This window comes from Hemibagrus wyckioides, linkage group LG17 (assembly GCF_019097595.1).
Source record: "Hemibagrus wyckioides isolate EC202008001 linkage group LG17, SWU_Hwy_1.0, whole genome shotgun sequence".
NCBI lineage: Eukaryota > Metazoa > Chordata > Actinopteri > Siluriformes > Bagridae > Hemibagrus > Hemibagrus wyckioides.
Genome location: NC_080726.1, coordinates 2,315,334 through 2,341,819, shown reverse-complemented (window position 1 = coordinate 2,341,819; position 26,486 = coordinate 2,315,334). Strand labels below are relative to the sequence as shown.

At 38.9% G+C, this 26,486-nt stretch overlaps 2 protein-coding genes across 5 annotated transcripts; both read left to right on the top strand.

Annotated features, from left to right (window-relative positions):
- The first annotated feature begins 429 nt into the window (after positions 1-429).
- On the top strand, positions 430-24,655 carry LOC131368239 (uncharacterized). Its single transcript, XM_058414236.1, has 21 exons — positions 430-1,155; positions 4,621-4,716; positions 4,806-5,039; positions 5,217-5,376; positions 5,886-6,451; positions 11,807-11,968; positions 12,766-12,926; positions 13,649-13,802; positions 14,019-14,143; positions 15,087-15,192; positions 15,488-15,646; positions 15,842-15,968; positions 16,047-16,181; positions 16,286-16,412; positions 18,027-18,219; positions 21,634-21,756; positions 22,630-22,725; positions 22,893-23,054; positions 23,234-23,360; positions 23,636-23,695; positions 23,871-24,655. The coding sequence occupies exons 1-21, from the start codon at positions 559-561 to the stop codon at positions 24,398-24,400; spliced, it is 4,200 nt and encodes a 1,399-aa protein (XP_058270219.1). The 5' UTR covers positions 430-558; the 3' UTR covers positions 24,401-24,655.
- On the top strand, positions 10,618-18,529 carry katnal1 (katanin p60 subunit A-like 1). Of its 4 annotated transcripts, XM_058414128.1 has the most exons (13): positions 10,618-10,679; positions 11,242-11,288; positions 11,396-11,435; positions 11,684-11,968; positions 12,766-12,926; positions 13,649-13,802; positions 14,019-14,143; positions 15,087-15,192; positions 15,488-15,646; positions 15,842-15,968; positions 16,047-16,181; positions 16,286-16,412; positions 18,027-18,529. In XM_058414128.1, the coding sequence occupies exons 4-13, from the start codon at positions 11,807-11,809 to the stop codon at positions 18,223-18,225; spliced, it is 1,455 nt and encodes a 484-aa protein (XP_058270111.1). In that variant the 5' UTR covers positions 10,618-10,679; positions 11,242-11,288; positions 11,396-11,435; positions 11,684-11,806; the 3' UTR covers positions 18,226-18,529. The 4 variants fall into 4 exon arrangements, with proteins under 4 accessions (XP_058270111.1, XP_058270110.1, XP_058270114.1 ...); XM_058414127.1 differs by lacking the exons at positions 10,618-10,679; positions 11,396-11,435 and having other exon boundaries at positions 11,134-11,288; XM_058414131.1 differs by lacking the exons at positions 10,618-10,679; positions 11,396-11,435 and having other exon boundaries at positions 11,172-11,288; positions 11,807-11,968.
- Positions 24,656-26,486: the final 1,831 nt, after the last annotated feature.

The window sequence follows — 26,486 nt, the reverse complement described above, 5'->3', positions numbered from 1 at the left end:
AAACTTATCAGAGACAATGTGTTTGGACATGTTTGTGAATGTTCCTGAGTGACCCAGTGGTACAGTGACACTCTCCATACAACCTGATACAGCTTGAGAGGTTCTGCAGAGAGGAAATAGAGAAGATCCTCAGACTGATGTGTTCCAAACTTGTAGCATAAACACCTATGAAGATGTAATGTACTGAGTTAAACGTCTGAATATTATACATTTAATATGTCAAGAAATATGTACTTCATTCAAATACAAACAACAGAAAAAAATCAGATTTTTCTGTCTATTTAAATTAGAGAGAAGTTTCTTTACACTAAAAAAAATTCTCTCTACTGTGATGTAGGTACACTTTGCCTTTAAATTCTAAACTCCTTTTCTCTGTAAAGCCACACCTTCTCTCTCTGTCACACTTTAACACACTGAACCAGGACGTTTATTTCAGAGAAAACAAAACTTAGACTATCATATCACACTCGCTCTCGCTCTCTCGCTTTCGCTCGCTCGCTCGCTCTCTCGCTCTCTCTCTCTCTCTCTCTCTCTCTCTCGCAGTGTGAGTGCAGGACAATGGCGGAGGCCAGTATTTCAGTAGATCATTTTTCTGTGGATCAGTTCAGCTGTCCAGTGTGTCTGGATCTCCTGAAGGATCCAGTGACTACTCCCTGTGGCCACAGTTTCTGTAAGGTGTGTATTAATGGCTGCTGGGATCAGGAGGATATGAAGGGTGTCTTCAGCTGCCCCCAGTGTAGAGAGACTTTCACTCCAAGGCCTGTTCTACGCAGGAACAACATGCTGACTGAAGTGGTGGAGAAACTGAAGAGTGATCTCCAAGCTGCTTCTCCTGCTCACTGTTACACTGGACCTGGAGATGTGGAGTGTGATTCCTGCACTGGGAGAAAACACAAAGCCGTCAAGTCCTGTCTGGTTTGTTTGGCCTCCTATTGTGAAGATCATCTTCAACCTCACTATCAGTCTCCTGCCTTTAAGAAGCACAAGTTAGTTGAAGCCTGTGCAGAGCTCCAAGAGAAGATCTGCTCTGAACATGACAAACTGATGGAGTTCTACTGTCGTACTGACCAAAGCTTCATCTGTTACTTGTGTGCGATGGAAAAACATAAAGGCCATGACATGGTTGTAGCTGAAGCCGAAAGAAATAAAAAACAAGTAAGAATTGGATTCCATAATTTCTTTCCATGTCACTTCTTTGAAATGTTATTTATTATTTCTAGATTTTTATTTAACTTGTTCAATGACTATGAATTTTTGAAGTTGATTGAGTGTACTTTGAACCTGAGTAAGAATGTTTGTGTGTGTATCTGGGTGTGCATGTGTGTGTGTCCTCTTCTGATATGTAATATTTGTATTGATAGATACAGTGCAAAGTGCAGATTAAAATGCAGCACAGCAACAAATAAGTAGTTTTAACCACTCTGTTTTAGGGGGGAAAATAAATTCAGATGGGAAATTAGACACCACAAATTAAGCAAAAGAAAAATAATAGAAAAAGTACAGAAATCACTGAGTGAGAAGGTAAGATCAGAAAGTGCAAGAGGCACACCTTACAGAAGCACCAACTAAGCTAAACTGCAACCTCTAACGTCATTGAGATCAGTGGTACTAATACTTTACATGCACTACCGCTAGCCACCATCAAATACACAATATACGATATACACGCTAAATATGCTTAAACTATTGCAAGACATTCTCAAATAATATATACAAACTAAAGTCACAGTTCAAATATGAAGTCTAAACGAACTAGTGTGTGCGCTGGGAACAGTTTAAAGACGATGTGTCCAACCTCTTCCCTCACTCTAGCTGACGTCACACACACACACACACACATACAGTAGCGGTCTGAGGTCCGTAATGCATTTAAAAATTCATATAAAATAAACTATAATACTTATCAGCATGAAAAGTAATAGCACACTTAAGCACGGGCGCGCTAACAAATAAGCTAAACTGCAGCTTATAATACTACTGAGATCTACTGACTACTGGGAGCAATAGCAAGGTGACTTATAAGCAAGTTGAAACATGCTTTATACAACTCGCTGCACGGCACCTAGCGCGAGCCTCCGTTACATATATAAAAACTATACATGCTTTAACTATTGCAAAAAATTATCGAATAATAAACACAAAATAAAGTTACAGTTAAAATATGAAGTCTAAAAGAACCAGCGTGTGTGTTCTGCTTAAATATCAGTTTAAAGACTTAAAAAACAAACCTCTTCACTCACTCTACCTGACGTCTCACACACACACACACACACTGCAGCGGTCTGAAGTCCGTGAAAAATACATTTACAAATCCATATAAAAAACTATAATACTTATCAGCATGAAAAGTAATAGCACACATAAGCAGCATTTCAGCATTGGAACCATGTTTCTAGCTATTACCGTTTAGGACTAGTAATGTTTTACATGCTTGTTTACGACATCTACAGATCCTCGTTTATGGCACCTACCGAAAACCTCTGAGAAAGACCGAACTGTACGGAAACCAGGAAATGAAGTCCGTAAAAATGCATTTACAAATTATTATAAAATAAACTACAATACTTATCAGCATGAAAAGTAATAGCACCCTTAACCACAACATGGGCAACATTTTAGCGTTGGAACCATGTTTCTAGTTATTACTGTTTAGGACTAGTAGCGCGCCCAGGAAACGGAATAATAATAATAATAAATAGTGACGATAACAAGACTAATAATAATAATAATAATAATAATAAAAATAATAATAGTAATAATAATAATAATAAATAGTGATGATAGCAAGAGTACGATTGCTGACTTTAATTAATGGAAGTTAAATCTTTTTAAAGATCTCATATCTTGGTCCAGATATAACTTTGGAGCTCAGAGCAGACAAGTTCATGGTGAAGTTGCAGTCCAAAAATGTGAGCTGAAAGTCACCGGAATCTAGAGAGTTTCTGTAATGCTTCAGAGGGAAAGAGAAGAAGAAATGTGTCCTGTCTGACCCACTAAGGGGCAGGGAAAGAGGAGAGAGTATCTCTGTGATGATTTAGATTAAGGGAGAAAGTATCTGCAATGAGTTACAATGCATCAATACCAATATCAGTGTCATGCCTCAACTTGAAAAAATGCATGTCTTGAAATCAGCATCCAATACCAGGTGATACCATGTGACCTAAGGCTCCTTTGCCAACAAAATAAGACATACACTATATTGCCAAAAGTATTCACTCACCTACCTTGACTCACATATGAACTTAAGTGACATCCCATTCCTAATCCATAGGGTTCAATATGACGTCGGTCCGCCCTTTGCAGCTATAACAGCTTCAACTCTTCTGGGAAGGCTGTCCACAAGGTTTAGGAGAGTGTTTATGGGAATTTTTGACCTTTCTTCCAGAAGCGCATTTGTGAGGTCACACGCTGATGTTGGATGAGAAGGCCTGTCTCTCAGTCTCCGCTCTAATTCATCCCAAAGGTGTTCTATCGGGTTGAGGTCAGGACTCTGTGCAGGCCAGTCAAGTTCCTCCACACCAGACTCTGTCATCCATGTCTTTATGGACCTTGCTTTGGTCACTGGTGCACAGTCATGTTGGAAGAGGAAGGGGCCAGCTCCAAACTGTTCCCACAAAGTTGGGAGCATGGAATTGTCCAAAATGTCTTGGTATGCTGAAGCATTCAGAGTTCCTTTCACTGGAACTAAGGGGCCAAGCCCAGCTCCTGAAAAACAACCCCACACCATAATCCCCCCTCCACCAAACTTTACACTTGGCACAATGCAGTCAGACAAGTACCGTTCTCCTGGCAACCGCCAAACCCAGACTCGTCCATCAGATTGCCAGATGGAGAAGCGCGATTGGTCACTCCAGAGAACGCGTCTCCACTGCTCTAGAGTCCAGTGGCGGCGTGCTTTACACCACTGCATCCGACGCTTTGCATTGCACTTGGTGATGTATGGCTTGGATGCAGCTGCTCGGCCATGGAAACCCATTCCATGAAGCTCTCTGCGCACTGTTCTTGAGCTAATCTGAAGGCCACATGAAGTTTGGAGGTCTGTAGCGATTGACTCTGCAGAAAGTTGGCAACCTCTTCACACTATGCGCCTCAGCATCCGCTGACCCCGCTCCGTCAGTTTACGTGGCCTACCACTTCGTGGCTGAGTTGCTGTCGTTCCCAAACACTTCCACGTTCTTATAATACAGCTGACAGTTGACTGTGGAATATTTAGGAGCGAGGAAATTTCACGACTGGATTTGTTGCACAGGTGGCATCCTATCACAGTTCCACGCTGGAATTCACTGAGCTCCTGAGAGCGACCCATTCTTTCACAAATGTTTGTAAAAACAGTCTGCATGCCTAGGTGCTTGATTTTATACACCTGTGGCCATGGAAGTGATTGGAACACCTGATTCTGATTATTTGGATGGGTGAGCGAATACTTTTGGCAATATAGTGTAGCAAGACTTATTGAAGTGACTTGTTCTTCTTTTGGCCGCTGTCCATGCAGTCAGCTGTATTAGCTCCTTTTCATGACAGTTTGGCAAAAGTTTGTTAATAAATGATTATTATTAAAACATGCAAGAATTAAAACACTGAGCTTTTGATGCAGAAATAATAATAATTTTTTTATTTCAGAAAAAGCTAAAGGAAGAGCAGCAGAAAACACAGTGGAGAATCAAGGAGAAACAGAAGAAGGTTCAAGAGCTGGAACAGACTATGGACACTATTAAGGTAAGGAGGAAAAGAGAGATTCACCTAAACACACAGAGACACATAATATAAATATATATTTATGTATGTGTGTGTGTGTGTTCTAACAGACACGTTCACAGGCAGCAGTAGATGACAGTGAGAGGATCTTTACTGAGCTGATCAGCTCCATGGAGAAAAAGCGCTCTGAGGTGATGGAGCTGATCAGAGATCAGGAGAAAGCTGAAGTGAGTCGAGCTGAACGACTCCTGAATCAACTGGAGCAGGAGATTGCTGATCTTAAGAGAAGAGTCACTGAGCTGGAGGAGCTTTCACACACACACGATCACATCCACTTCCTCCAGGTAACACTCACTGTCTGATCTACAGAGGGCGCTGTTCCTCACAAAGTTTCCTCCTAAAAGCTCATTACAGCAAGAAAAAAGTGTGAAGAAGTGTGTCTATGGTCTGATTCAGTCTGAGATTCATTCGTTCCTCTCCTACACTTTTCTCCTTCTCTATGATGTGTTTCCTCTCTGTAGAGTTTCCCGTCTCTCTGTGTCTCTCCTGGATGTGAAGACTCACCCAGCTTCACTGTCAATCAACATCTCTCATTTGATGGAGTGAGGAAATCTCTCTCACATCTAAAAAAACGAGTCGAGGAAATCTGTGAAGAGGAAATTCACAAAATTGTAATTCATGGTAAGAGAAGTCATTCTGCTCTAAATGTGGTAAAGATGAACAGTAAAACATAAAACATATATAAGAAGTGAGCAGTAACAAAACTAAATAAAATCAGCTGGACATGTGAGAACTTGAGTGGCCACAGCCTTGATCTCACCCCAGAGAGTACAACTTGCATTCTTACTCTTGGTACTAAACCTCATTAATGCCTTCATACCTAAGTGGACAAATCCCCACAGACACACCCTCCAGAAGAGCTTTGTTCAGTGCAGTGAAAGTCTGAGCAGATGCAGCATAATATCTGGGACTACTTCAGATTTTTAGTAGTCAATAAGTTGCAGAAGTTGGAAAGAAACAGCAACAATACATCTCCAGAAGTCCAAAGATGGTGTATTGTGTATCAGCATTGTGTATCTGAATGTGACATCTGATGACTGATTTTTCATGTCAAGCAGCATTAGATGAATTGAAAGGTGTCTAACAATTATTAGAAATCCTGTGATTAACATTAACATTTTTTGTTTTAGATTTCTGTTACCTGACTCTGGATCCAAACACAGTACATCGTAAACTTATTCTGTCTGAGATGAACAGAGTGGTGACACACAGTAAGACAAAACAGCAATACTCTGATCATCCAGAGAGATTTGACTGCAGGTCTCAGGTGTTGTGTAAGGAGAGTGTGTGTGGACGCTGTTACTGGGAGGTGGAGAGGAGCGGTGATGTGTTCATTTCAGTCTCGTATAAAGAGATCAGCAGGAAAGGAGAGGGTTATGAGTGTGGGTTTGGATGCAACAGTCAGTCCTGGAGTCTGCAGTGTTTTTCTTCCTTTGTCTTTTTCCGGCACAACAACATTAAGACTAAGCTCAAAGGTCCAGCATCCTCCAGAATAGGAGTGTATGTGGATCACAGTGCAGGAACTCTGTCCTTCTACAGCATCACTGACACGATGAGGCTCCTCCACAGAGTCCACACCACATTCACTCAGCCTCTATACGCTGGGTTCTGTTTATGGAATTTTGACTCAACTGTGAGATTATGTGATCCAAAATTAAATGAATGTACTGTATATGTCAATGAAAGTGATGAGGATTAAAGTCTTGGTAATTAATAATAATAATTATTTATATTTAGAAGATTTAAATTTCTATTTATAGTAAGGGAAAAATTATTTGATCCCCTGCTGATTTTGTACATTTGCCCACTGACAAAGAAATGATCAGTCTATAATTTTAATGGTAGATCTATTTAAACAATGAGGGACAGAATAACAACCAAAAAATCCACAAAAACATATTTCAAAAAAAGTTCTACATTGATTTGCATTTTAATGAGTGAAAAAAGTATTTGACCCCCTATCAATCAGCAATATTTCTGGCTCCCAGGTGTCTTTTATACAGGTAACAAGCTGAGATTAGAAGCACTCTTTTAAAAGGACCTGTCCACAGAAGCAATCAATCAATCAGATTCCAAACTCTCCATCATGGCCAAGACCAAAGAGGTGTCCAAGAATGTTAGGGACAAGATTGTAGACCTACACAAGGCTGGAATGAGTTACAAGACCATCGCCAAGCAGCTTGGTGAGAAGGTGACAACAGTTGGTGTGATTATTCCCAAATGGAAGAAACACTAAAGGACTGTCGATCTTCCTCGGTCTGGGGCTCCATGCAAGATCTCACCTCATGGAGTTTCAATGATCATGAGAACGGTGAGGAATCAGCCCAGAATTACACAGGAGGATCTTATCAATGATCTCAAGGCAGCTGGGACCACAGTCACCAAGAAAACAATTGGTAACACACTATGCCGTGAAAGACTGAAATCCTGCAGCGCCCACGACATCCCACTGCTCAAGAAAACACATGTACAGGCCCGTGTGAAGTTTGCCAGTGAACATCTGAATGATTCACAGGAGAACTGGGTGAAAGTGTTGTGGTCAGATGAGACCAAATTCAAGCTCTTTGGCATCAACTCAACTTGCCAAGTTCGGAGGAGGAGGAAGGCTGCCTATGACCCCAAGAACACCATCCCCACCATCAAACATAGAGGTGAAAACATTATGCTGAGGGGGGGGGACAAGACAACTGCACTACATCAAAGAGACAATAGACGGCGCCATGTACCATCAAATCTTGGGTGAGAACCTCCTTTGAAAATGGGTCGTGGATTGGTATTCCAGCCTGACAATGACCCAAAATTCATGGCTAAGGCAACAAAGGAGTGGCTCAAGAAGAAACACATTAAGGCCCTGGAGTGACCTAGCCAGTCTCCAGACCTTAATCCCATAGAAAATCTGTGGAGGGAGCTGAAGTTTTGAGTTGCCAAATGTCGAAACCTTAATGACTTGGAGAGGATCTGGAGAGGAGTGGGACAAAATCCCTCCTGAGATGTCTGCAAACCTGGTGGCCAACTACAGGAAACATCTGACCATTTATTGCCAACAAGTTGTACCAAGTAACCAAGTACTAAATCATATTTTGTGAAGGGGTCAAATACTTATTTCACTCATTAAAATGCAAATGAATGTATAACTTTTTTTAAATGTGTTTTTCTGGATTTTTTTGTTGTTATTCTGTCTCTCACTGTTCAAATTAACCTACCATTGAAATTACAGACTGATCATTTCTTTGTCAGTGGGCAAACATACAAAATCAGCAGGGGATCAAATTATTTTTCTCTCAATGTATATTTATATTATTATTATCATTATTATTATTATTATTATTATTATTATTATTATTATTATTATTATTATTCGTAGTAGTAGTAGTAGAACTAGTATATTATAGTATATTATTTGGTGGCGGTGGTGGTGTAGGTGGTAGGAGTGTTCAAAGAAATAGGTTGTTGTTGTAGTAGATTATGTTATTATTGGATCAACTGTATTATCACAGATCATAGAAGTTACATAAATGTTGTTGTCCTTCGGCTGCTCCCTGTTCAGGGATGCTAGAGTGGATCATCTGATCTTTGTATTTTCATTTGGCTCAGATTTTACACCAGATGCCCTTCCTGATGCAAGCCTTTCTATTTTATCCGTGCTTGGGACCTGCACTGAGAGTCAACCCCTCAGTGGCTGGGTTGGTTTCCTGCCTGGCAATCGGACCCAGGCTGTAGTGGAGAGGATGTTAGTCTAAAGGATGTTGGTCTTGTTTTTTGTTGTTCTTCTTCTTCTTTCGGCTTTTCCCTTCAGGGGTCTCCACAGCGAATCATCTCTCTCCACCTATCCCTATCTTCTGCATCCTCAACACTTACACCCACTAGCTTCATATCCTCATTTATTACATCCATATACCTCCTCTTTGGCCTTCCTCTTTGCCTCCTGCCTGGCAGCTCCATGTCCAACATTCTCCTACCAATATACTCACTCTCCCTCCTCTGAACATGTCCAAACCATCTTAATCTGTCCTCCCTAACTTTGTCCCCCAAACGTCCGACATGAGCCTTCCCTCTGATGTACTCGTTCCTAATCTCTGTCTCAGTGACACTGTCTCTAAACCATACAGCATGGCCGGTCTCACCACTGTCCTGTACACCTTCCCCTTGATTCTCGCTGAAACACAAAACTCCCGACACCTTTCTCCACCCATTCCAACCTGCCTGCACTCGCTTCTTTACATCTTTCCCACACTCTCCATTACTCTGGACTGTTGACCCCAAGTATTTAAACTCCTGTACCTTCTTCACCTCTTCACCCTGTAATCTTAAGGTCTTGTTTTTTGTTCTAATGAGTAAAAGTCAAATCTTATGTAAAACAGGTAGCACCAAACAGGAAGTAGACAAAACCACACATTGTATACTCTGTAAAATGGTCATGATACAGTATATGCAACATGTTTCTCATGGTTATATATACGTATAAAGGATGTACTACTGTATCAAAATAAGCAGAAGGTGTGTCAAAGTGAAGAGAAGTAAAGTGAAGGGATAATGGAAGTCTAATTGATGCATGAATCACCCTACAACTGTGGTTAAATGCTACATTAATGGATTTTTAAATGCAGAGGTTTTACTCAGCAAAATATGTTCATTAGATTCATTATTATCTATAATTTCTTTTTAACCCTGTGTCATTCTGTCACCACAATTTGTACATTAATTAATTATGATTATTATAAATTATGTTGCTTACATTTTTATTGCTGTTGCTCCTGAATCCATTCCTAATGAATATAGAAAACATTAGGGTTTTTTTCCCCAAACACTCTTATTGCGGTATTGAATTTGGAGAATATTTTAAAATATTGTTATTTAAATGAATTTTTACTGTCTTGCAAAATTATGCTAAAAATAAAATAGATTTTAAATAGCATTAATAATTAAAACTAAGCAAGTTAACACACAGTATGTGGGTCAAATATCAATAAAAAAAAATTCAGTCACTTTTAAAAATGTTAAGGCATTCTTCAACAACTGAGCCAAGTGACGTGAATTTATTACAAGACAATAAATTGCCAAAAGTATGTATTCAGCTTACCATCATATTTACATGTGCAGATTATTATATAAGCTCAGACTGCTGAGCGTCATTAATTACCTAGAGGCTGGTCTCTGTCTCCCTCTGGTGGTGAGCCTGGGCCATGTCGCCCTGCTTCGCTGCTACAGTGTACCAAGACATTCTATACAACTGTGTGATTAAATGTTTGTGGCAGCAGAACCATATACTGTGTATACATGAAGAGGAACCACATATGTTTGTGATAGTCAGAGGTGCACATCATTTTGGCCATACAGTGTATTTTGTAGATTAATAATCTTTTAATGCAGATGTTTGATGTTGTACGTATTAAACAATATTAAAATCATCATGACTACTGCAAGAGGAAAGCATTAGTGACTATAACTTCACAGAATGTTATTTGGGAAGGCAGGTGGACAAGGGGATGTGTCTAATTTGCATATTCATAATTCCTAACATTATTAATGACGGTATAGAGATGTTCTCAGAGGACAAGTGGGTGTGTCTAATTTGCATATTCATAAGTCCTAGCATTATTAATAAAGGTGTAGAGTATAGAGATGTTCTCAGGACCGTGTTAAAGGTTTAAAATAAAATATTCAAAGTTTCTTGAATAGGAACATTGGGTTATTGTGCACTTGTGTAGTGTGTGTTTTGTGAAAATTTTGAATAAATAATTTTTTTTTTATAATATAATGTGTTAAAGCAAATTTGCTCCAAATTACACCACAGTCCACTGATTGGTCAGAAGGTGTTGCGTAGTTTTCACATCACAAGTTTCCATAGTAACATCTGGTTTACAGGGACTTGATCGCAGATGCTCCAGATAAGAAGATCTTGAGGTTTTTTGAGATTACGCGAGGTAAAACTAGCTTTTCCAACATGTCCAGGACAGAGGAATAAAACATGTCAATGTGCTGTGGAGAAAACAAAAACCCGTCTTTGATTCTATAATAAGATAAAATTAATTGTTTTCGATAAAAAATAAATTATATAAAAGTGTAAAGTGTTTTTTTGTTTGCTTGAACTTTACTATTATTTAACTTGTTATATAACTTTACTATTTATCCTTCAGAGTGTAAAATAGCGCTTTAGCCGTTATAGCAGAGGGGGCGGTACCAGAGGTGCTGTTTTGATTTGTAAAGCGGAAGTGTTTAAGCAAGTAGCCCTTTCTGACGGGGGGGGGATTTTGGCACAACACCGGAAGCCTAAAAGCTGCAAAATTAATTACTGTCAAACTCACCATTTTACGCTTTTCAGCATTAGATGCTATTTCAATATCAAAATATGAAAATTATATCATACTGAAACTTGTACGGAAACGCGTGAAGGCTCATCTTTACATCTGTCATTTCCGGTTTCTCTGTATCTCCGCCCCTTTCTCCGTCTCCGTCCTGTTTCATGTCTCTCCATGGTAACGTCAGGGCGGCACGAGCTGTGGCTCCGACCCGCGCAACAGCTCATATGAAAGGTAATAACAGTTCATTCGAGTTCAAATATGCAATTTAATGCATTATTGATTAGGAATTTGCACGATCATTTATTGATCGTTATTTTTGGTTGTTGTTTACTCGCCAGTCTGTATTCCAATCTGTGGAGGCCTGGTCTGGTGCTTCAGGTGGGAATTGATGGTCTTAGTAACAAAACCATAGCGACTTATTTCACAACAGCTACAGAAGACTAGAGTAATGATATGAAGTTTGTAGCTGTTGCCACAAATAAAATACCTGAATGTGTACAGATATTATTGTTGGTATGAGTTATTAAACAATCCAAGTTGCATATCAGCTTATCATAATAATAATAATAATCATCATCATCATCATCATCATAATGCATGTACCTTTCTATTATTCAACCTGCCAGGGCTTCTGACCTCCGTGAATCTTCAGTTCAACACCAACAACTACAGCAAATGCATCTTCAGTCAAGCAATCGTAGATCAGGTTTTTTGGTCGAGTTCTGATTGAGATTTGGTGTGTTTTCAAGATGAATTTGACAGAGATTTGTGATAATACCAAAAAGGGAAGGGAATATGCGCTGCTCGGGAACTACGACTCTTCGATGGTGTACTACCAGGGCGTTCTACAACAGATCCACAAGCACTGTCAGTCTCTTAGAGATCCTGCTCTGAAGGTCAAATGGCAGCAGGTAAGACTCTCTCTCACACACACACACACACACACACACACACACACAACATTCAGTGAGCTCTAATGCCTTGTGGATGGGTCATCATTCTTGTTGTCAACAAACCAAATTGTAACAACAGAGCCACCAGTTGTCTATTAATATCTGTTCTATAATATATCATGCTTTGGAAAGCACAGTGATTTAGTGATTATTATTTGCTCGCCCTTCTGGGGTCAATTTTGATAAGATGATAAACATATATCTAAATTTTCTGTGGTGTGTGTGGAAGGATGGATGGATGGATGGCTGGATATTTTATTTTGTGGTACAGTTTTATTCTGACTGATCAGCTTTACCTCATGATAAAGCGTAAGAGTGATCTCTTCCAGAATGACAGTTTGTTTACTTACTGAAAGGTTTGATGAGTATGAAACTGTTGTAAATCTTCACAGCCCAATTGAACAGATGTTGACTGATGATTTCTACAAAGACTTGTAGAATTTTTGCCAGTGTGCACTGACACTTCATATCATTTATAGCATTCAGCAGATGCCCTTATCCAGTGTGACTTGCATTTTTTTAATCTAACTAAGCACTTGAGGCTTAAGAGGCAGCAGCAGATTGATGGACCTGGGATTCGAACTCGCAGCTTTTCAATTAGTAGTCCAACACCTTAACCACTGAGCTACCACATCCATCGGTTTCACATTCAGTTTATTTTCTGTCTGTATATGATGCTAGTCACATATCCATGTCTTCCGAGGAGTGTATTTGTTTATTGATCTCATGCCATTCCTTTCGGATGTCTAATTCAGGTTAGACAGGAGTTGTTGGAGGAATATGAACAGGTCAAAGGCATTGTAAACACTCTGGAGAGTTTCAAGATGGATAAACCAGTTGATCTTCCCAGTACTCGACCGGAGGACTACGCCCGAGACCCTGCGGTGTGGCCGCCTCCCACCCCTGTGGAGCACAGGTACAGCTCAGGATTACTGTGGGGATCTACAGTACCTTTGACTATGTCCAGCTGTTCAAGTGCCTTTATCTTAGGCAGGAATATCAGTCTGATCAAACCAGCTATAACAAGCTGAAGGTTTTGATGCCCAGATTAAAAACCATGATAGCTGATGCTAGGCGATTCAATTCAATATTATTCTCATAATATTTAGAACACAATTCAATGAAGAAAAATGATAACTAAAAAGACACAATTTTTATTTCTGAATCATTAACAGTGTGTATTTTTGTCTTTAAAAAAGACATTCAAAATTTTAGTTTAATATGGTAAACAAAATCCATTGTAGTTCACCTTTTCTTAAAAATAAAGAAATAAATACATTTATCAGTCCTCCCCCGAATTGTATTCAATTAACAAAGTTTCTGACCTGCTGAAAATGATGCATCGAATCATAACAAGCTCTGTATCAGCACCTGAGATGTAATTTTAACTGGAAATTGAGCTCGGCTAAAATCCCCCAAAAATTAAAGCGATCATGTGACCAGTCTGCTTTCTATATTGTGGATATTACTGTATGGGCTGCACAGACTGGGACCTCTGGTGTTAGAACAGTGCAATTGCATTAGACGAATATTCAGTAGATACTGATTGTGATTGATGCAGATATGACAAAAAGAATGTTATTCCACGATATTTTATTTCTTACATCATCCATATATTGCCTTGTTGTTTGCTCCCAGGATACCTGCTCAGGTGAAGAGGCCAAACACCGGTGCTAAGGTCCAGCGTAAAGACTGTCCTGTCCGAGGTGCTGCAGGAAAGGGCCAGCCAAATTCAAAATCAGACCGACCTGCTGCCCGTGACCCTCGCAATCCTAAAGTTAAAGAAGAGAAGGTTAGTGAAAAAGTGTTACATTTGACCACCGTTTCATTTCAGAATGACCAGATGAAATGGTGAAATGTCTTTCACTAGGCTGTGTACTGAATGTGACACAGAACTGTCTCAAAACCCTATAGACTGTAAAATGTATCCAGATATAATCCCAACTTTACAGTACTGTAGGTCTGAAGATGATAATAATTCTGATCGTGTTGTTTTTGTTCTCTTCAGGGTAAGAACATCCAGGAGGGGGCAGCGGAAGGAGAATTAAAGAAGTTTGATGATGCAGGTTATGACAGTGACTTGGTTAATATTTTGGAGAGAGACATCGTGTCAAGAAATCCTAATATCCACTGGTAAATATTGTAGAATCTCTTTTGGATAGCTATAAAGCTACTAAGGAGATTAACTAAGCTTTACAATATTTCCTCCTGTGTTCTATGAGTTATTTACATGTCTTGGGTTTTGTTTTTTTGCTTTTTTGCATTTCCATATGAAAACCTAAATCCTGGATCAGGAGTTTATTCTTTGAATAGGTGTTATATTAACTCACATGATACAGATCATGCAGATTAATAGACAACAAAAATTGTCTTGCCTGTCTTAACCTTCTTTACCAGTCCACTGGCATCTCGCAGAATGGAAATGGACGTTTTCACTCAGTATAAAGAACTGAATGATGTTCAGGCTGTGAGTCTGATCTAAAACGAGTCTGTCGGCTTTCAGTGTGTTTTAGACGTGTATTTTTCCCTCTGTTGACTAACCTTACACAGAATTCTACTGCTTGAAGATCAAATTTGAGCACTTGGAGCATCTCAGAGAGCAGAAATAGGTTTGATATCAACATTTTGGGTTTTTTTTTTTTTTTTTTACTTTTCTATGAATATTTTAACTCCTATTAGGCTAAAAACGGAAATTCTTCCGAAACACTACAAATTCTTAAAGTCCTGAGTGTCTACTTTCCTATGAGCTTCATATTAACCTCCACTGTGGAGTGGAACATGACAAACACTCAATCATCCACATGGACACAATAAAAACAGGAGGAAATAACATTTTTGGCATCTAGTAATAAAGCATGTAGCCTGAATGTTGAATAAATCAACAGAAGCTTGCAGAGCAATGTTTTTTTTGTTTGTTTTTTTTTGACTCTGATAAAGAAATACAAAAAAAAATAGGACAAGACACGACAACAATATATTTAACAATCTGTTGATTTGTACTATTCATTACAGCTGTCAATCACTATGATGATAAATTAAAAAAATGTGTTGAACTGTTGAATCCTGATTCATGCAGGAATGATATAGCAGACTTGGAGGATGCCAAGAAACTGCTACGGGAAGCTGTGGTTTTGCCAATGTGGATGCCAGATTTCTTCAAAGGGATCCGGCGCCCATGGAAGGTGGATATGTTAGCACAGATACCATGATTTGCATGACCCACACCCACTCAGATACTCAATACAAGTAAGATTAACATTACCAGGTTATGGCAAGTTTCAGTGGGTGTTAGATACATAAATGTGAAATGTGAAAGTATTTAATCCACTTGGTGATACGGATCATTAGTTTAACACATGATGAGCAAATCTTAAATTAAAAGCAAATCTCAAATGAGTTTTTATTATGTTTGATTCCTAAATAATTGCCCCATTATGCATTTCTAGTGTCTTGTTGTTTCTCTGTACAATGTGCCAGGGTGTGCTGATGGTTGGACCTCCAGGTACAGGAAAGACCATGTTGGCTAAAGCTGTAGCTACCGAGTGTGGTACCACTTTCTTCAACGTCTCATCTTCTACACTTACCTCCAAGTACCGGGGAGAGTCAGAGAAACTTGTTCGGCTGCTCTTTGAAATGGTAAAGAAGCCGTTACAATTTTAATAACCATAAGCTAGTAAGACTTTTGTGAATTAATAGAAAAGCAAATCAGGCTTTTTCAATGAATTTTATCTTAAAATGTTACTTAAAATTTGAACTAAGTGCCTAAACATGTAATGATAAGCTTAATTGGATTTAAAGTGTCATCTCTACAAACATTGTTCTATTCAACAGGCTCGATTTTATGCCCCCACTACGATATTCATTGATGAAATCGACTCAATTTGCGGGAGACGTGGAACATCAGATGAACATGAAGCAAGTCGCAGAGTTAAATCTGAGCTTCTGGTGCAGATGGATGGTGAGATGGACGAGCAGGTCTGCAGCTTGAGATTCAGGTTTTAGTTTTTTTGTGTGTAACCTTAAATTCATTACTCAGGTGTAGGAGGTGCGACTGAAAATGATGACCCCTCTAAAATGGTGATGGTTCTGGCTGCAACAAACTTTCCTTGGGACATAGATGAAGCCCTGAGGAGAAGGTTGGAAAAGAGGATCTATATTCCACTGCCCACTGGTACAGTCCAAATGATTTCTTGTGTGCTCTTCTTTTATTCATAGATTAAGTTCATCACTGAGTTTATGAAAACTTTATCTAATATTTGTAACTGCTCTCTTCAGTAAAAGGGCGAGTGGATCTCCTCAGGATTAGCCTGAGCGAGGTGGAAGTGTCTCCTGATGTTGACTTGGCTGCCATCGCTGAGAAGATGGAGGACTACTCTGGTGCTGACATCACCAACATCTGCAGGTACAACACTATGAATGCATACAGTAACAATTGGTCAAGGTCCTTCAGACTTACCAAAATTCAAGTCACTGAATTAACATACTAATTAATGTTCTTTAAATGTATTATGTTGAAGGTCTTTAAGAAGTCTTCTTTTGTGTGAAATTAATTAGTTCAAGGCCTTATTTTATCATACAAAAAATAAATGTGCCTGTGTTTTTCCACTTCTAATAAGTTCCTGGGATCATTCACATGGCCAACATGGACTTTATCCTTTCCTCTAGCCTACATTACTTAACTTTTATATTGCACTTAGATTAGATCATTCCTTGTTATTGTCACATCCGTTATTCTACAAGCCACAGTGTGAATGTATACTGTTAGTTACATGGTGGATTGGGCAGATGCTGACGAATGAATGTTTTTCAACATGCTAAGAATATTCTTCAAAACTTGCTTGAATCATCACCCAGGCGAACAGAGAAAGCAAAAGAAGGCTCTTACAAGAGCTAGAGATAAAACAAGCTTACCCCAACCAGAGAGAGAAGAAAGTCTCTCTATTTCATGGTGCATCCAGCACAAACCAGAGAGAATGAACAAAAGCTGATGGAGCATTTCAGTTGTTCAGCAGGTCTGGAGTTTGTCCTTCTGGGTTCCCCTTCTCTGATGAATAGTACCTATATCTGGGTCAATAATATGCTGAAAATGATTCACTACTCAGTAACAGTTCACCTACACTGTGGTCAAAATTATGTGGACATCTGACCATTACTCTCATATATGGTTCTTATTTAAGTCATCTTTATTTGTCACATATGCATTACTGCATAATGAAATTCTTTCTTCGCAAATCCCATCCTTGTGGGTTGGGGTCAGAGTGCAGGGTTGGGGGCCTTGTTCAAGGGCCCAAGGGTAGCAGCTTTGCGGTGCAGGGGCTTGAACCCCGATCTTCTGGTCAGCAACCCAGAGCCTTAACCACTTGAGCTACCATAAACTGTTGCCACAAAGTGGGACACACTTAATTGTATAGAATGTCATTGTATCCTATAACACAGGGTTGAGTTTATCTGCAAAGGGCCGGTGTGGGTGAAGGTTTTCATTCCAATCAAGTAGGAGCCACACCTGATTCCACCTGTTTAATCAACTGATCTTGGCTTTCAATAGACTCAGGTGTGGCTTATGCTCGGTTGGAATGAAAACCACACCCACACCAGCCCTTTTTTGGATAAGGTTTGACACCTCTGCTGTAACAATGTAAAGTGAGTTCCATGAAGACATGTGGTGGAGGTTAAGGTTGAAAGAACCGTGGAAGAACTTGAGTGTCCTGACTCTAACTCAATCCTACTGAAAACTTTTCAGATGAACTAGAAAACAGACTGAACCCCAGACCTCTTCACCAATCATTAGTACCTGATCTAATGCTCTTGTAGCTAAATGAATACAAATCACCACAGCCATGTTCCAACACCTAGTAGAACGCCTTTCCAGAACAGTGGGGCTTATTATAACAGCAAAGAGAAATAAATCTTCTCAGCATGTTGCTTTATAGCATACATACTTCCAAGGTGAATTTGTGAGCTCCTTTCTATTATCATGTTTCACAAACCAGTTAACAATACGTGTTTGCGTACACAGAGATGCATCCATGATGGCAATGCGTCGGAGGATTCAGGGCTTGAGCCCAGAGGAGATTCGAGCACTATCCAAAGACGAGCTGCAGATGCCTGTCACCATGGAGGACTTTGAAATTGCACTCAAAAAGATCTCCAAGTCTGTTTCTGCTGCCGACCTGAAAAAATATGAGGCCTGGATGAATGAATTTGGCTCTGTTTAATTAGAAAGACTGAACAGCATGGATAATGGATAACACGGCCTGAGATGGATGTTTTTTTTGTTTTTTCAATTCTTAAAGATGCACTATTGCCCAGTCTGCTGTAAACATTGAGCCAGTTTTTATGTATAACATTTCAAAGTTTCTAATTCTGTTGTCATTGTGTCATTGTTTGTTGTGTCTGTCATTCCTTACATATATTTAATTTAACTAATTTAGACAAGGTTCAGCATTGGTACTCTTAGGCCTGATTTGATGGTACTGTTTACTGTGACTTCAATAAATCCTAATACATTGTTTACTTTTATACATCTTTTACTTTTCTTTATTGTGTACATTCAGTATAACCATTGTTTTTCCTACTAGCTACAGAACCTAAGTGTAATAATCGTTATTTGGAATACTTTGTAGACTTTACACAAAATGTCTGGAGGTGGATCTGAAGTCCAGCACGTGGTGTGAGAAAGGCAACACACCCCAGACAGGATGGCAGTCCATAGCAGGGCACTAAGGCTAAGGCAGGGGTTTTATAGAACCCCCCCACCCCCCCATCAAATAATCCGACTGTAATACAATCATAGATGATAACTCTTGGAGAATATTCATAAACTTCCATGCTGTAGCCCCCAGGAATATTTGTATGTGGAAATGTGAATATATATATTTTAGATTTAATCCGAATGTTAGTCTGAGATCAAGAGTGTGGTCTCCATTAGGAGTTGATCCTATTACATCCTGATTAGCCTTTCTGAATCTAGTATGGACACAACTGCAGAGGGTTTTCTGGATTATTAAACTAATATTAAAGTCTACTGCAATTAATGTTTAGTCTAAAGAAACAACTAGGTTTGAAATTCTACAAATTTTGAGGAATTCAGAGCATGGCCCTGGGGGTCACTAAAAATAATTGACCAAATTACACTTAATAGACTTTTTTTGTGGCTACATATGTTATGTTAGTATAAAGAACTTCAAATATGTTGGATTTAGATTTTTGTATGACACCTAGATTACCAAGATAAATAACTGTGACACCTCCTTCCCTGCCTGTTAGGCGTGGTTGATGTATACAACTGTAACCGGGTGGACAAGCTTCATTCAATGCTGCATAATTTGGTTTAATCCATGTTTTTGTTAAGCATAGTACATTAAACTCCTGATCAATAATAGGTTTGTTGACAGTAATTGCATTAGATGTAAGAGTGCTAATATTTAACTGTCAGCTTCATATCACAGGTGCTGGCTCACTATAATTTCATTTTTTTCTGATCAGGTTACAAAAACAAACTTTCTGAATGTTTCTACATTTTTGTTGAGTTTGGGAAACAAACACAGTCTTGATAATGTGGAACTTGGGTGACAATTAATTGCAGCTAGCTGATGGTCATTGTAGCCTGCTCCGTGGCCCTGACATCGCCCTCGCTAATTTACATACCTCTACAATGTACTTTTAGTAATCTCTAATAAATGTGTATATCATTAGCTCCTATGTGAAAAACTACCTTGAGAACCTATGCTTACTGAAGACCATGAGATTACCTACTATGTCCGGCACCCTGACTCCTGCTATAAACCTAACCTGTGCTGATTAGTTAGTTAGATAAATAGATGGATGGATGGATGGATGGATGGATGGATAGATCAATCGATCGATCAATTGATCGATCTTCTGTAACCAGAGCTCTTTTAGGTTTCTCAGCAGGTGCTTCACTGAAGAGAGCAAAATACAGGAGTTCTGCCACAAGTCGTCACCTCGTGTGGACTAACATGCCACATAAATCAATCACACGTTCGAAGTTCACTGGATTTTTACTGGAGTTCAAAGTTCACCTCTTCACAATCACATACACTACAAATAGCCTGAATGTTTTTGTCTGTATTTGCAAAGTGTCTGCTGATTGTCTGATCTGGGCCTGGTTTTTGATGTCATCAATGGATTTGTGTTTTTTGGAATGTTTACTTGGTTCTTTACAGGTTTTCCCCAATTGTTTACACATGTTTTGCTGAATCTTTGACCCATTGTCCAAAAACTCTAAACAAAAAACCACAAACTCAGACAGACACACAGACACACCCCCACACACATACTGTAGTATGAATAGTTACAGCTACCATCCGACAACACACTGATGACCACACTATAAAAATTTCATTAGTAGGTTTATGCCTTTTGCAGTGGATTTAGTGCATGGATTTCAGGTTATGGCCACAAATCTATTCAATTAAATTCAGTTGTTTAACACTTTTAATGATTAACATTGATGCAAAGCAGCTTTACATGATTATAGAAATTTAGAATAAAAAATGACAAAATATTAAATTTATATTTATCCCTAATGATCAAGACATAGGCAATGGAGGTGAGGAAAAACTCCCTGAGATGATATGAGGAAGAAACTTTGAGAGGAACCAGACTCAAAAGGGAACCTCATCCAGGTGATACCAGATAATGTGATTATAAATCATTTTCTTTCTATAACTCTATAGTAAATAGTCAAGTGCAGTTGTGTAACCAGGAGCTTTTGAGCAAGTGGTAAGTATGAGCATCAGCATAACTTCAAAATTCAATATACTTATAATATGAATTCTTTTCTGCTGATGTTCAGTTCTGCTCAATGAGTGAGTGCAAAAAGGATCAAGGTAATTGTAGTCCAAAACCATCTACATAGCGGCACTATCCAAGTGTATCTCCAAGCTATCCACTGGAAGCCATCCCCAGCAGCAGTAAGCAACCTCCAAGTGAAGAGTTTCCGACAAGAAGTAGGGCTGCAGATTGGATCAGGCAGGTTCGGCGAGCAGAAAGGGTCAGCATCACCGTTTCAAGTTCTAATTTTAGTTGGTAAACAATTGGTAAAAACTATAATAAAGTAAAGCTGCACTTTCTTAGAGCTCTGCTGCCTGTCTAACAATAACGTTGATTTGATCTTTTCTTCAAAATTAGATTTTGTTATTAATTTAAGTCAAACAGATGTTAGAAGCTCCTGTAACATGAATTTGTCTGTCTTTTTTTTGTTCACTGTGTCAGTGTTGTAATGATGTTCTGTGTTGATGTTTTATTTCCAGTCATTTCAGTCATGAAGTAAGGACAATCACATTATGTGGTCATGATACAAAAACCAGAGCAAGATTCAATTAATGTGACTCAATGACAGAGAAGCTCATTATGCCTTCACTTTTCAAAGCCACGCCCACTCTCTGTTTGAGGCTATAAAAAACACAGTAACAGAAAGTTGATTTCATCTCCTGAGATTTCTGCACAGGAAGAAAAAACATAGCTGTTAATTCATGCCTGTTGCCTCAAGCCTCTTGTTGTGAAGCTCTTCTAAAACCGCCCTGTCAGTCTCCTGCCTTTCAGAAGAACAGGTTAATTGAAGCCTTATGAAGAGCTCCAAGAGTCAATTCTGCTCTCAGCAAGACGAACAAATCGAGATCCACTGTGGTGCTGAACAAAGCTTCACCTGCTACTCGTGCACGGTGGATGAACACAAAAGCCTGGATATGGTTTTGAATCAAACTGAAATAACTGAAAAACAGGTGAGAACTTGTCATTGTTCTTTAACTAAACTATTACTATTTTTAATTTTATTTTATTTCTAACGGTTAAGCAGTATTAAACAGGTCAGCCCAGCTTAATGCAACTTGAAAGTTAATCTCCTTACAGCATTTTACAGCAAACACATGACCATGCTGAAGCTCTAGCAGTGTTCAGAACTGTTTTGTTTTAGTCGCTAGTTCATAGTAGTTTCTTTTAGCACACATTTAATGGATATATGATATTCACTTGTAGTAAACAGAGTAATGATTTACATGTTTTATGGAGGTCTGCGGGACATAAAGGGCAGTGATTCATAAGAATGGCTTAGGCGGGAAGGGCTTTGAGCTTGGTTAAAAGCAAATGTCTTATGGGGGCGTGTTGTGCATGATGCTATCTCATTGGTATGTACTGTTGAGAAGACAAGGGTTCACCTTTGCAGATTGAGATAGTATGAAAACAACTGCCAAACATACTGCCAGTACTGGAATGAGGAACCGAGTGAATGGACCTGCCATGTTTTGTACATGTCACTGCCTGTACACTGAAGCAGTACTATGGAGACGGGTGTTACTGTTTACACAATACACAACGCTGTGTGAGGAGCTCAAACACAGAAACAGGACCGTGCGGATGACTGGAAAATGCTTCATCTGATGATTTGAATGTTTTCATGAAATGTTTGCATTTGCTCAAAGCCCTGTCATATGGACACACAAAGTGGAAAAACACAGATTTATAGAAACTAGTAACTAGGAAGAAGAGCTACACTGCAGTCATGTTCTTTCACACATTTGCATTTTTATTTTCAAACATACAATACTATTTTTAAAACTATAATTTTGGAGAACATGAATGAATTTATTTTATCTCAGAATGAGCTAAAGGGGGAGCAGATGAAATTCCAGCAAAGGATCCAGGAGAAGCAGAAGAAGGTGCAGGAGCTGAAACAGACTGTGGACATTATTAAGGTGAGGAGTAAATTGAGAGATTCACCTAAACACACACAAATTATAGAGTAATTGAATGGATCTGGATCTCATTAAATGGATCTGTGTCCTTACAGATACGTTCACAGGCAGCAGTAGATGACAGTGAGAGGATCTTTACTAAGCTGATCAGCTCCATGGAGAAAAAGCGTTACGATGTGATGGAGCTGATCAGAGATCAGGAGAAAGCTGAAGTGAGTCGAGCTGAAGGAATCCTGAATCAACTGGAGCAGGAGATTGCTGATCTTAAGAGGAGAGTCACTGAGCTGGAGCAGCTTTCACACACACACGATCACATCCACTTCCTCCAGGTAACACTCACTGTCTGATCTACAGAGGGCGCTGTTCCTCACAAAGTTTCCTCCTAAAAGCTCATTACAGCAAGAAGAAATGTTGGAAATGAGTGTGTCTTTGGTCTGATTCAGTCTGAGATTCATTCGTTCCTCTCCTACACTTTTCTCCTTCTCTATGATGTGTTTCCTCTCTGTAGAGTTTCCCGTCTCTCTGTGTCTCTCCTGGATGTGAAGACTCACCCAGCTTCACTGTCAATCAACATGTCTCATTTGAGGGAACAAGGAAATTTTTCTCAGAGCTGAAAAAACAAGCTGAGCAAATCTGTGAGTACTGTAGAAATTCATCAGAATTTGTTAAACAAGTTAAACAAGCAAGCATCAGCAGTAAGTGGGAACAAGACTGCATTCAATCACAAAGTATTAGCTTCAGCCTTGTAAATGACATCAAAATAAATTCAGCAGACAAACAAAGTCAACGAAACTAAAGGTGAGCTTTCTGAGATGGTGATGTTGATGTCTCTTTGAAACCAGCAAGGAATCTGTTTTCATCCTTTAGACTGTACTTTTTTTTTTTATTCGTTTTATCTGTGTCTCCACAGCTGCAGCAGTTCAGATGATTTTACCCTCAGAACTGAAGATCAGAGAAGATTTTCTGCAGTGTAGGTGTACAACACACACACACACACACACACACACACACACACATTGTTGTGTATTATTTATAATATTTCATAGATAGCAGCATTAGGAGGATAGAAACACAGACAGGTGTCTCACACACACTTATTATAAATCCTGTGATTAACATCTAAACTTTGGACATTTTTACTTTAGATTTCTGTTACCTGACTCTGGATCCAAACACAGTACATCGTCAGCTCATCCTGTCTGAGATGAACAGAGCAGTTTCATGCAGTGAGACAAAACAGAGCTACTCTGATCTTCCGGAGAGATTTGACTCCTGGCCTCAGGTGTTGTGTAAGGAGAGTGTGTGTGGACGCTGTTACTGGGAGGTGGAGTGGAGCGGTGGTGATGTGTTCATATCAGTCTCATATAAAGAGATCAGCAGGAAAGGACAGGGTTATGAGTGTGGGTTTGGACGCAACAGTCAGTCCTGGAGTCTGCAGTGTTCTTCTTCCTCTGTCTCTTTCTGGCACAATGACATTAAGACTGTGATCCAAGATCCAGCATCCTCCAGAATAGGAGTGTATGTGGATCACAGAGCAGGAACTCTGTCCTTCTACAGCGTCTTAGACTCGATGGCACTCCTCCACAGAGTCCACACCAAATTCACTCAGCCTCTATATGTTGGGGTTTATATATGGCGATATAACTCAACTGTGAGGTTATGTGATCCAAACTGAACTGTTAGTCATACTGTTAATTACAGTTACAAAAATATTACAGTAAACTTACAACTGAGGTTTAATTTCCACCTGCATTATGAACACGAAACTGTAACACTTCAACAGTCTATCTATCTATCTATCTATCTATCTATCTATCTATCTATCTATCTATCTATCTATCTATCTATCTATCTATCTATCTATCTATCTATCTATCTGTACTGATATGAATCATATACAATGTATTGTAAATTAAATTTTGTCTATGGCAGAGACTTTTTTTTAGTAATAATAAAAGTTAATCAAACTATTGTGTCTTTCTGTTCCGCTGCTAGTTTAAAAGACATTTTAACATCCATATTAACATACAGTACACTCTAAAAAATATTCACACACACGCACACACACACACACACACACACACCCCGCATCTCTATCAGGCTGTAAAAATAATTCATTTTAAATTTAAAATATGGATTAAATACATTTAGATATTCATTTATATCATTTTTGGAGTGTAGACTTATACAGATTTTTTTTAATTGCTAAATGAAGTGATATTTGAAATTATTTACAAAATCCTATAAAAGTCTTTTGTAGTTATTAGAAATCAGGCCCACCATAACAGTGCCATTAGTAAATGTGGTAATGATGGAAGAGCTGAGTGTAAAAGTGTAAAAGAGAGGGCTCTGTACACAACTATAGGGTAAAGAGGTCTAGTTCTGAGGGTAAGGGAGAGTAAGATATGTCTGCACACACTGTTTGCCAGTAAGTTGGAGATTTACTGTCACAGAGATGTCACAGGTTCTCCAACTTGGTGGTGAGCACCATGACTCCTGAGGGTGGGGTACCTCATAATGGGCTAAATGCATTATGGAGAAAATGTCAGCAAACTGGTCTGCTACCTAAGTAAGCACTTACCACTGTGACAGGGTCAGATCATCTCTCTTCTGAACCAAGGCACGGACTTGGGGATCTGTAGACGGACTGACAAATGCAGACAATGCAGAGGAGACAGATACCAAAGACCTACCTGGTGCAGGTTATGCAGTGTTGAAGCTGTTGCCTTGAAGTACAAATAAACCAACCTGTGAGAAATGACCTTGTGTATTGTTGGAAGCAGGATGCGTCTGACTTTAACATGTATGTTTTTTTTGTGTGTGTGTGTTTTGTGTTTGCTACTGCATCATACTGCATTTGTCTAATTTGAGATATTTGAGAATTTAATGTAATTTCTCACAGGAACATGGTTTATCTATATTTGAAGCCTGTAAATTTGACATTGGAAAAGCTGCACCAACCGGGGCTTTGTAAATATACTGTCAGCATATTTCTGCTATTATCCTCAACCACAAGCACCATCACAACTGACAAACATCAACCAACAGAAATACACTAGCACTTTGAGGTTTGTGACTTTGAAAGAAGCCTTGTGGTTTGGTGTGTGAGAGTTAGGTAAGCCCCGAAATTCACAGGAAGTTCAGTTTTTAAAGAAAGGGTGTAGAGAATTTTACCATTTTGATTAGCTTCCCTGTTATTAAACAATTTATTCATGACCACATTTTGCATATTCAAATGTTTTCTTACATAAGTGTAGGAATGTTTATGTATAAAAAAATCATTAAAATGACTTCATTGTTATCACTCAATTAGCAACAAAAAATAGCACGTCACAAATGTTTGTTTTTAACATTTACCTGACCTGAATTAACCTAACAACAGCAACAAAAAAAAGACCAAAGCAACTTCATAAGGAAGAAAGAACTGTGCAGCAGTTCAGTGAACAAAACTAAACAAATGTAGATAAGAGAAAGTGAAGAAGAGAAAGATGGCTGAATCAGTGTTTTGAAGGCACTAAGACTCATTGCAGCATAAATAGCTTTTACTTCAAAAATAAATAACTTCAACAATCTGATTAATGACTTTTAAGGCAAAAAATTTCCTTCTAAAAATAAAAATGATATAGCACATTAAAAAGACTTTTAACTCTCTAAAGAGAACTAATAAGCCTCCAGGAAGAAATGAGTACTGATTACTTTACTCTTTTTTTCCATGCTTACTTGCCTCAACCGGTGCAATGATGAAATTCTGTTTCAATTTG